This window comes from Papaver somniferum, chromosome 1 (assembly GCF_003573695.1).
Source record: "Papaver somniferum cultivar HN1 chromosome 1, ASM357369v1, whole genome shotgun sequence".
Lineage (NCBI taxonomy): Eukaryota > Viridiplantae > Streptophyta > Magnoliopsida > Ranunculales > Papaveraceae > Papaver > Papaver somniferum.
In genome coordinates this window covers 34,423,896-34,436,405 of record NC_039358.1, presented here as the reverse complement: position 1 = coordinate 34,436,405, position 12,510 = coordinate 34,423,896, and the positions used below count along the sequence as shown (strand labels likewise).

General features: G+C 36.0%; 1 protein-coding gene across 1 annotated transcript; it reads left to right on the top strand.

Annotated features, from left to right (window-relative positions):
- Nucleotides 1-1,179: 1,179 nt before the first annotated feature.
- LOC113282901 (fatty acyl-CoA reductase 3-like) lies at nucleotides 1,180-5,946 on the top strand. Its single transcript, XM_026532009.1, has 10 exons — nucleotides 1,180-1,446; nucleotides 1,533-1,636; nucleotides 1,805-2,010; nucleotides 2,254-2,354; nucleotides 3,435-3,630; nucleotides 3,724-3,885; nucleotides 4,821-4,902; nucleotides 4,998-5,270; nucleotides 5,382-5,509; nucleotides 5,618-5,946. The coding sequence occupies exons 1-10, from the start codon at nucleotides 1,359-1,361 to the stop codon at nucleotides 5,769-5,771; spliced, it is 1,494 nt and encodes a 497-aa protein (XP_026387794.1). The 5' UTR covers nucleotides 1,180-1,358; the 3' UTR covers nucleotides 5,772-5,946.
- Nucleotides 5,947-12,510: the final 6,564 nt, after the last annotated feature.

Sequence of the window (12,510 nt, the reverse complement as noted above, 5' to 3'; positions counted from 1 at the left end):
ACATATCTATTTTGAGAATAATTTTGCACCACAAGATAATTTCGGGTCCGTAAGAGCAACCACATTGGACGATCAAACTCATAAATATGATCCAGAGACGAGACACAGTGGGACGGACTAAAGAGTAAAAGCTGGACCAAAACCAAATTCCAGACTATATTTGGTCTGGAACCAAGACCAAAACCAAATATAATGGAGCGAACGTATAATGTATGTTTGTTAATAGGCGAAGTTATAAAATACGTTTCATGTGAAGCGGTTGTATATTTCTCGTTCCATGGTGAGGCGAAGTTATAAAGTACGCTTCGATGGAGCGTTGGTAAAATGTACGCCCGATTAGACGTAAGTAAAATGTACGTCCCATGACAGGCGTTGGTATTAGGTCCGTCCCACAGGCGCACGTATTAACTGATTCGTTTCGGCATTAACTAATTCGTTTCGGCCTGCTTTGCTAAACAATCCTTATCTTTTGAAATAATTTGAGTTATTTGAGTTCAATTATTTGAAAGAAACACAAATTGCATTTAAATAATATAAATTTACTTTTCTTATTAAGGACAGTATGGAAAAAAATTGAAAAAAAAATACCATTTCCTAATTTGTGTACAATGACACGTGAAAGTGAAGGCAGTTATGGCGACACCAAGCACACAACTAAACTGAACTAAGAACCATCAGGCGTACATATTAGCTTTTCCAAGGTGGGGCGTTGATTATAAGTCCGTCCCATACCAGGCGTGCATAAAGTCCACGCTACACAACGGGCAAATAATATACATACGCTCCATCCAGGCGTGCATAATACATACGCCCCTCAGAAAACGAATGTAATATTTCCACTCGATCAAATATAATCCATTACCGTAGCGTAGCGACACGGACTAAACCCAAAATTTGGTCTTTTTTTGGTATTTGGTTTTTGATTTTGATCGCACCACTGCAGTTGCTCTAAACGAGTAAAGAAAAATTGTGTACAGAAAAAAATGGAGTCCCAAATGAGATTTTCACCAAACGGTTGAAACTCCGAGTATGCGGTAATTTTTTTTACATCACATTCATTTAACAGTAGGTCCATACTATAGGTTATCCAACCACAACCCCTCCAAGCTCCAACTCTAAATATTTGTACATGTAGACTTTATGTTGACAACACAAAATCACCGGGAAAAAGTAGATAACTTTACAAAAGATGCAACCATTAGATCGTAGTCCACACACTATTGCACGTAACTTTCGTGTTTATAAATAGCAGCTATACAATGTTCAGGGATGAGTAGTGAAGCTCTTGCATAACCTTTTTCCATCAAACAAAATCTTTCCTTTGTGTTTTAATTTCCTTTTTTTCAGTTGTGATAATAATGGAGAACTTCATGAATGGAAGCATCGTTGAATCTCTTGAGAATAAGACCATTTTTATTACTGGTTCTACTGGCTTTTTAGCAAAAAGTACGTACCTCCATATGACGTATGTATTTCTGTACGTACCCATATATGTATATCTAACAATATTGTTTTTGATGATCTCTGTGCAGTTTTTGTGGAGAAGTTGCTCAGAGTTCAACCTAAACTGAAGCATCTCTTCCTTCTTTTAAGAGCTCCGGATCCGGAATCAGCTCTGCAGCGTTTTCACACCGAGGTACATACTGACCGGTTTTGTTAATTGGTCCTATGCATGGTTTAGATTTAGAGAGCACGATGAGTTAGTTTCAGCTTAACATTTTTAGATAACTTCAGTGGCCGGAATTGTTACTATACGTGACCCCTGAAACTGAAACTTTGGTTGTATTGTGTGTGTTTTGTCTAGGTTACGTCAAAGGAGCTATTCAGAGTGCTGAGGAGTACACATGGTGCCAAATTCAACACCTTTATTTCTGAAAAGGTAACAGTTATTGCCGGAGACATTGCATTGAAAAACTTTGGATTAGGAGAAGACTCCGATCTGTTGAACAAGTTGTTCAAAGATGTGGACATTGTCGCCAGTTTTGCTGCAACTACGAAATTCATCGAGAGGTAATTTATAATCTTAATCATTATGATCATTCCATTTCGAGTGAGGAAACCTATTCAACCGATCAAAAAAAGAGTGAGGAAACCTATTCAGTTGGGACACTAAACATTATCTGCTCGTTAAGGAGAAACATTGATTGTATTCAGCATGTAAAGTCATAAAGGCGATTTCTGTTTAGTACGAAATATGTAAACATGTCTGTTTTCAGTGTGTTTTCCGCCTAATTAAATTTTATTCTGCTGCAGATACGACGTGGCTTTGGAAGTAAACACTTTAGGAGCTAAGAATGTTTTGGATTTCTCAAAAAAGTGTTCGAAACTAGAGATGCTAGTTCACGTCTCAACAGGTGATCGAGTTTCTGGTTTTGGAAATGACTTCATATGTGGCAGCTGGTTTATCCAGCTTTACTTAAGTTTGAGGGCATAGTCAATTTAGAGTGCTTGGTAGTTTTGCCGTGTTGCACTCGATATCGTACCTGAGAATTAATTAGAACACTAACTAGGGTGGGCCAAGAGGTATACCGACCGGCGACCTTTCTTTTTCAAGAATGATCAATTTCTTCTCAGTGCACTATCTATAGCCTAGTTAGTAAGTTCACGAATTATTCGCGAATCATTCGCGAATTTTTCCGTATCACGAATTTTACCGTTTTATTCGCGTACGTTTGCAACTCCGAACCCAAGTCGCGTATTATGTGGCATCCGGATTATTCGCGAACCGTTCACGAATTTTACGTATTCCGAATGATACGTCCGCTTAATTCGCCATAAATTCTTTAGCTTTTACTTTTCAAAGACTCCATTTTTTGGGCTTTACTGCCTTCCGAGCATACACGACCGAATATTAGACGTGTTGTAATTTTTATGAAACAAAAACGACTGAAGAGATTTGAAGGTCAAGGTGAGAGAGATCTCAAACTCACTAACCAAGCATCTAAACCACCATACGACGTCCTCTTGGATAACTAATGTTGTATATATTATTAATATCATCATATTAAGTTTATTTTTTCTTTAAATAACTCACACATATGCATAAAAATTGGTCTATGACCTTATAAATACAAATTATTTGTTATATATAGATACCGAATTTTCAGAGCCGAACTCACATTTATAAATCGAACTATACACGTACGTATGCCGTTCCGAATTACTGACGAATCACGTCCCGTTGACCGAATTTTAGACCGAATCTGGATTTTACAAAACCGTATAATACTCGTACGTTTGCCGAATCCCGAATTGCTAACTAGGATCCATAGTGGGGTAATGCATGATGCTAGACCCATGTTGAATTAATGAGTGTCCCAGGGCTTTTAAGCTCAAAAAACGCTCCTTGCATCGTACTATGTGAATTTATTGGACAAGTTGCGATTAAGAATTGACTGAGACTAACATATTTCCATGTTCATATCGATTTTTAGCTTACGTTTGTGGGGAGGAATCAGGTGTGATATCAGAGAAACCTTTTCTGATAGGTAAAACGCTGAACCAAACCTCAGAGATTTTAGACATCGAAGCAGAGCTGAAACACATGCGAAACCGCTTAGAAGAACTCGAGGCTTTGCAAGTGTCTAAATCCGAAGAGACAGAAGCTATGGAAAACTTTGGATTGGAAAGGTTTGTTTCAACGACCAGTCACCTGCTCTCTTAAAGCCTCAACTTCCAACTAAGTTTTTAATTGTTTCTTTCGTACGTTTGTGATGGTGACAGATCAAGAGCATTTGGATGGCCAAATACTTATGTTTTTACAAAGGCAATGGGAGAGATGTTAATTGGTAAATATGGAGGAAATCTTCCAATTGTTATTATAAGACCTACCATTATCACTGGTACTTACAAAGAGCCCTTTCCAGGTTGGATCGAAGGTGCTAGGTATAAATCATAGCCCCTGCGACTTCTCTTGTAACATTATTTTGGTTTACATTATCTTAGCATCAGAAGATAAAAATTTTACTTGGAGAAAAACATTAAAAATTTAATATTTCCACTTCAAAAAAAAAAAATTAAAAAAGTTCATTTTAAATATTTTTTTTTTGCATAAAAGCTTACGTGAGATTAATATTTTTATCCACTTCAAAAAAGATAGTTACTTTTGAATTTTGAATATCTTTTTAAATAATTGATTTTTCAGTAAAAGGTCATATGTGATAAATATTTTTATAAAAATATGGACTGAAATTAAGTATTTAATTTAAATTCAATATGATGGGGCTATATGTAACCGATTACTGTCATTTTCAGTACGAATGCAGAGTAAGATAAGTAAACATATTATCCAAACATTAGCTTCAAAATCGTTATCCTCGCTTTGTAAAAATTGGTGCCGAAATTGTGAAATAATGTAAGAATTCCATGTAAAGGGATCATTCCCCACAAATTTACTAGAGTTATCAATTTATTACGAACTACTTTGCAAAACGGAAAATGGGTTATTTGTCCAAATATTTTTAAAACATGGTTTAAATTGACGAGCAAAAATTATTATGGGTGAAATGGACACCAAAAAAATAGCAAGGATGAAACTGGATCCATCCTGACTTAAACTTAAAAAATAGCAAGGATGAAACTGGATGCATCCTAATGTAAATTAAAAATAAGAAAAAGTATTTGAAAATATGTATGATGAAACTGTTTACATCCTGACTATTTTTACATTTTTGTCCATTTAAACAGTATCAAAATCTAAATGTCCTTTTCACTCAGGAATTGTTGATTTTGATCTTTTTAACCAATTTTGTGCTTGCAAAAGTTTTATTGTACTTGTTTTGTTAGAATCTGAAGCTTTTCATAATATTTCACAATTACAGAACAATTGACACTTTTCTAGTTGCTGGTGCTAAAGGGAAGCTACCATGTTTTCTTGGAAATGCGGAGTCAATGTTGGATGTGGTAATTAATGATGCCAATATCCTTTTTAACTCGGCTAAATATCCGTATGGTTTTGAAAATACTGTATAATAGCTGAAAGAAATATAACTGTACAGGTACCAGGAGACATGGTGGCGAATGCAGTAATAGTGGCAATGGTGGTGAATGCAAACCATCAATCTTCAGATCCATTTATATATCAAGTGTGTTCTTCACAAACAAGTCCATTGAGTGCCATTAAATTGAGAGATTATTCCCACAGCTATCTCCTCAAAAATCCATTGATTGGTAAAGATGGAAATCCTGTTAATGTTGTCATGCCTATATGTCTACCTACTATGGACAGTTTCCGACGTTATATCTATGTCAAGTATAGGTTACCTTTAAAGGTTCGTTTTTCTTTTTCACATAATATATAATGGTAATGTTGTTAGGCGTTAAAACCACCTGACGTGCTTCCAATCTAATTTTTGATATTCACATCTCCTTTGGTTAAATAGGTTTTGGAGTTGGTGAATATAGCACTTTGCCAGTATTTTAAGAACACGTGCCAGGTTATGAATAGGAAGATCAATCGAGTAATGCATTTGGTTGAAGTCCATGAGCCTTACATATTCTTCAAAGGAAAGTAAGTACACCTTGATGGTTGATCAGGCATAGTAGGTCTTGCATGGTTAAAATTTGCAATGTTAATGTTTATTTTTGGTAAGCACAAAGTTTGATTTCTTGTCCACAGGTTCGATGATTTAAACACAGAGAGATTGCGGATGGCGATAAGAGCAAACGAAACGGATACCAAACTGTTCTATTTTGACCCCAAATCCTTAGATTGGGATGATTACTTCGTCAACATTCATATTCCCGGACTAGTCAAATTCGTCATTCGTTAATTAATTATTTGGTGCACAATCCAAAGGGTTATACAAAATGTGAAGATCTAAATTTCTGTTGTATTTTTCTAAGTGTGAGTAATTAGCTAGCTAATCCGGCAGCTGATATAGCAATTTCATATATTCAGATTTGGTTTGTCAATTATTAAATAAAGCCATAAAGTTGGAGCATAAACCAGAGCTGGTTTCTTAACATTAGCACGGATTGTAGACTATCCTGAGCCAGTGCACAATCACAAGCATTTGCAGCGCAATATTAGTTTATATATGCCATAGGATCGATATGTTTCGGGTGTCAGGTATATTTTACCTAGCAGTTTTAAGGGCCACTCAAAAGGAATTAGGAGCCAACAATAAAAACAAAAAAAGTCACCCAAATCTAAGTTGAGTTCACCCCTTATCTTTTTTTCGTAATGGTAAAATTGTCCTTCAATAATCGGAGGTTAAATAGGAACTCGACAGTTAGTGTTACGAGAATTATTTGAATTTTTTTTTCTTTTTTTTTTTGCTTACATTTCCGAATTTTGGTGCAAACATAATCGGTTGTAAATTGTGTTAATTTAACTTCTGAACGTATATCGGCCCCGAAATGAGATTTTTCCAAAATCCTATAATTTTCGAACTTTGATACTACCATAACCGGTAGTAAATGGTGTTACTTTAACCTCCGAATATATTCAGTTTTCGAATTTTGGTAGTAGTTAATTTAACTTCCGAACGTATATCGGCCCCGAAATGAGATTTTTCCAAAATCCTATAATTTTCGAACTTTGATACTACCATAATCGGTAGTAAATGGTGTTACTTTAATCTCCGAATATATTCAGTTTTCGAATTTTAGTACTACCATAATCGGTAGTTAATTGTGTTAATTTAACATCCGAATGTGTATTGTCCCCGAAATGAGATTTTGCCAAAATCCTTCAGTTTTTGAATTTTGGTACTGCCATAATCGTAGTCAATTATGTTCATTCTCTACCGATTGTGTTTAATTTTAGTACAGAAAATTTGAAGCAGTAGCAGAAATATAATCAGTAGATTACAATTAATTTACCTACCGATTATGGTTGATGTTCTTTAGAAATGAAGAACATCAACCATAATTGATAGGTAAAATAGATTATTATCTACTGATTATGTTTCTGCTACTGTAAATCCAAGAACATCAATCATAATCGGTAGATAAATTGATTGTTATCTACCGATTATGTTCCTGCTACTGCAAATCTTAGATAATTTTCCGATCAAATTTTTGATTTCAAGCAATCAAATCCTAATTTTGGATCACAACTACTATCATCTATTCGTTTTGTTTATCTAGATCGGATTTTCTTTTTTGATGTTCTAAGTTTCAACTTTAAGGTTAATGAATTTTGGGTTTTAATTTTAAACAATCAATCATAAAATTGGTTTGATCGACGTCTTTGGTTTCAATCAAAATTAAAACCATGAAAAAAATTTTGATGAGTAGAAAAAAGAAGAAGAGGAGGATATGAAATTACGGAAAATGGGTCATTTGTCCAAATATTTTTAAATCACGGTTCAAATGGACGAGTAAAAAATAGTTTGGGTGAAATGGCCAAAAAAAAATAGCAAGGATGAAACTTGATTCATCCTAGCTTAAATTTAAAAAATAGCAAGGGTGAAACTGGATACATCCTGTGTAAATTAAAAATAAGAAAAAATATTTGAAAATGGGCACGATGAAGCTGGTTACATCCTCCCTATTTTTACATTTTTGTCCATTTAAACAACATCAAAATCTAACTGTCCATTTCACCCAGGAATTGTTGATTTTGGTCTTTTTAACCAATTTTGTGATGAAATTAAAGGATATATGTTTAGATTTAATATAAAGGTGAAGGACAACATAGACAATTTCTATTTTAAGACACCCTTAAGACTCTTCAATAGATGGGAATAACAAAAGTGGTCCCTAATTCCTTTTGAATGGCCCCTAAAAATATATACTAGGAAATAAGATATTTTACTAAAGAACGGTTAATAATAATTTCTATAGGACATAGTAATGTCATAGTACTACGTTAGGTTGGTTGTATAGTCTACATCCCACTTTTATAAGATAAAAAAGTGTGTCAGCTGATCTAATCTAGTATAGTCTGCATACATGATGATAGTAGTATATATCCGATATTTAGAGCGTGTTTGTTTTTTTGCTGACTCGGTTCCTGATTCGACCAGCGTCAGATGTCAGATCGTTTTTCTTAGTTAGATCGGATTCGTGATCTGAGTCAGACCTAAAATCTGACTCGAACTCATTTGAGTCAGATAATAAAATACCTCTGACTCATGGGAACAAACCAATAACTCATATTTTTGAGTCAGATGAGTCAAATTTGACTCAAAAAACAAACCACTAACTCATATTTTTGAGTCAGATGAGTCATATCCAGATGAGTCAGGTGATTTCAGTTAGATCCAGACGAGTCGGATCTAGACGAGTCAGAAAAAATACAAACATGCTCTTACACTAACGGCCACTTGCAAACCTTAAAGTACTAGCTATATGATTTAACAATCAGTAAAAAAGGTATATCTCATTATAGAAGCATCGATCTCGAACATTTTGTACACAAGTAACCATTCAAATAAGACTGTACGTCCATCTCTGTCATGTCTTTCACTTCAACGACTAGTTTGGTGTAGTAAGAAGTTTAGCCAGAGAACAAATCAGATACATGCATGCATGCTCAGCGTAACTGTAGCGCATGGTGCCACTTGATGTTAGTCGCGGCCACAAATTAAATTCAGTATTAATGCGTCCTGCCGGGTCCCGACCCGAATTGAATTATGGTAGGTTGTCACTAAATGCAGATTTATTTTTTTTACTCAAAGAAGGGCAATATATTGAAAATGAAAAAAAAACAGTATCACCACAAAACAGTGACAACGCTGTTGGAAAAAAAGAAACTACAATGTCTCATGCTTTGCTGAGAAAAAAAGAACAACCAGAGAAACATAAAAAGAGGTTATTGAGATCGTAAAACACCCTCCCAGTTGTATAAGACCATATTAAGAGAAGCATTCTCAAATGTATTTGTATCCAAAGACCAGTTCAACAACAAAATCTTCACTTCTAAATGCAGATTCCCTTATGACTAGAAAACGCATATAAGCATATATGTCAATCCTGAAAATTCCTACACAAAGAAACATTCGCTTGGTCTATCAAACATTGTGTTGGCAAGCACGAAGGCGAGAAGGAAAAAAAAAGGTCTCATAAACCTGTGCATGGTTGCAAGAGCATATACATACATTTCCTATTAGGTCATCGACGTCTGAATGGAGTTTAATGGCAACATTGTTGAGTTTCTTCAGAACAAAAGCATCATTGTTGATTAATAACAAGAAATTTATCAAATCTTCTTAACTAATGTACCCATACGTAGCACAAATCTGGTAGATGATGCTAAATTAATTTAGATAACTAGATTGGTTTTGATGCTCAGAAAAATTGATCCATGATTTTCCCAGAATTCGATCTATTAAATTTCTTCTTCAACCCAATTCCTCTCTTTATCAAATTTACACAACCTTTTTAACCATCCAACTCCAACACAGTTACACAGTAATGAATTAATGACCTAGGTCAAAATTTCAATCTCTGAAAAAGATAATATATTCGTATATAGAACAACAGTATATCAACGCATAGTATGTATAAGGTTCCATAAAGGGATGCCAATTTTCATCATGTCTTCTCTTACTTCTTTGATTAAACACCATCCATCAAGATAAGAAAAAATGTTACCCAATATTCAACATAATAATTAGTGTATGAGAAAATCCGAGAGTTTTGAATTAAACGAAAGAAAAAAAATGAACTTAAGAGGATTTTTTTCCATTGCAGAAACACAAAGAATTGATGAAGTTATCATTCTTGCTATGTAGCCTGTGTCGTAAACCGAAGAGAGAAGTAGTAAAAAAAAACTAATTACAGATGTGACAGATGACGTGGTTAAAAGAGAAAAAACAGTTTCTTTCCACTGTAGATGCCACGTATGATCAGCTGTTAAAGAGCTGTTATCATGCTGGCCATATAGTATTTTCGAGCATCTTCAATAGTGGGTGTTAAAAATCCTATGTGAAGTTTTTATTTAGATTCTTATGTAGGGGGTCATATGTATGTGGCAAAAATAACAACCTTTTGCACATAGCCTATTTCCAAAAGTGTAGGGTCTTATTCTGAGGATTTGTTTTTTTGGATAATGATAAAATTGATTCCTTTTTTTCTATTGGTTCAAAAAGAAGTTATTTAAAAGTAAAAATTTAAAATATGGTTAAAAAGATGACGTGGAGGTCATTCTCAAGGTCCAAATAAGACTTTCTCCAAGACCTTCATATTTATTTTGACACCCTTCCTGTTTAATAGGACCCACTGTTGGAGATGGATTTAATGTAAATGAGGGTCAAAAATCCTATGCGTCATAAAAAATAAATAAGACCTTCACTCTCTATTGGAGATCCTCTTCGCATTCCTATTACTAGTTCTACCGGCTTTCTAGGGGAAAGTATGTACCTTATATGACATGTATTTCTGTACACATATATGTACCTTGTGCAGTTTTTGTGGAGAAGCTGCTTCGAGTTTGTTAAAGTCTGCGGGCATCCAATTCAAAACCAATTAACAATGAGTGGAGCGGCCCTTCCATATTATATTTTAAGTTCATTATGCGGAAACTAGGGATGTGGGAGTATTTGTCCTTTCACACCCTCCCTCACGTGTAAGGCCAGTCACTCGACCTAACACGTGGACCTACGCATGTGTGGGTCTTGGGTGTGCAGGTGACATCGGTCACGATCCACCCCACGTATAGGTCATATGAGTGACCAGTCATTCGGTCACGGATGTACATGTGCCCACTCGGGTCACGACGGCTACTAATTCGGCCTACACCCCACGTATGTGACCTAGCTCTGATACCATGTTAAAGTCTGTGGGCATCCAACTCAAAACCAATTGGCTTTGAGTGGAGAGGCCCTAATAGATTACAATCCGCAGGATCTTAAATAACCTAACCACGTGAGATTAATAATCTCAACACGTCCCCTCACGTGTAGCCTCGGCGGGTCTTACAAACACGTTGACAATTAAATCGGGTGACGCGGAGTAAAGGTGCGGTCAACTGACTCGACACAAATAGCCTGCTCTGACACCATGTTAAAGTCTGTGGGCATACAACTCAAAACCAATTGGCAATGAGTGGAACGGCCCTTCCACATTATATTTTAAGTTCATTATGCGGAAACTAGGGATGTGGGACTATTTGTCCTTTCACATGTTAAAGTCTGCGGGCATCCAACTCAAAACCAATTGGCTTTGAGTGGAGAGGCCCTAATAGATTATAAACCGCATGATCTTAAATAACCCAACCATGTGGGATTAATAATCTCAACACGTCCCCTCACGTGTAGCCTCGGCGGGTCTTACAAACATGTGGACAATTAAATCGGGTGACGCGGAGTAAAGGTGCGATCAACTGACTCGACACAAATAGCCTGTTCTGATACCATGTTAAAGTCTGCGGGTATCCAACTCAAAACCAATTGACGATGAGTGGAGCAGCCCTTCCATATTATATTTTTAGTTCATTATGCGGCTCATTGACTTTTTTCTTTTGCAGGTATGATGTGGCTTTGGAAGTAAATACTCTAGGAGCTAAGTTTGTTTTGGATTTCGCAAAAAAGTGTGCGAAACTTGAGATGCTAGCTCACGTCTCAACAGGTGAATTTCTGGGTTTGGAAATGACTTCATCTGCAGCTGGTTTATACAGCTTTACTTTGAGGCGTAGTCATTTTAGAGTGCTTGTAGTTTGCTCTGGATATCATAATTGAGAATGGGCACACTCAATAGAGTGGGCCAAATGGTATAAAGACGATGACCTTTGTCTGACAGGATTTGTGGATGGAAACAAAATTTCAAAGAATTAAACTAAGTTTTGTTTTCAGTAAAATTTCATATGACCCTATCCTAGATTCATTCGTTGTGACTAGTCACTATCCTAGAGTATACTCTGACATATTTTTCATGTTCATATCGAGTTTTAGCTTACGTGTGTGGGGAGAAATCAGGTGTGATATCCGAGAAACCTCTAATGATGGGTGAAACGCTGAACCAAACCTCAGAAGTTTTAGACATCGAAGCAGAGCTGAAACACATGCGAACCCGCTTAGAAGAACTCAAGTCTTTGCAAGTCTCTAAATCTGAAGAGACAGAAGCCATGGAAAACTTTGGATTGGAAAGGTTTGCATATTTTCAAAGACCTGTCACTGTTTCTAGCTTAAAGTCTCAACTTCCAACTAAGTCTTTAATTTGATTCTGTCAAACGTATGTTTGTGATGGTGACAGAGCAAGAGCATTTGGATGGCCAAATACATGTGTTCACAAAGGCAATGGGAGAGATGTTAATTGGTAAATATGGAGGAAATCTTCCAATTGTTATCATAAGGCCTACCATTATTGTGTGTACATATTTCATCATCAAACACGTGTATGTAGGAAGACACGTGGAGAGCATGCGGACCAAGTCATCAAAACATGATGACACACGCCCACAGCCAAGAAGCCCATCCCGTAAACGTCATATCTTTGCCCGAACAAATCCAAGGGCAGAAGTTAAAAGATGTACCGAAAACACGATGTACTGCGGAGCACTAAATAACTCCCGAAGAGTTACTTTATCTCATCCCCAAAAGAAGCCAAGATCAACGGTGAAGA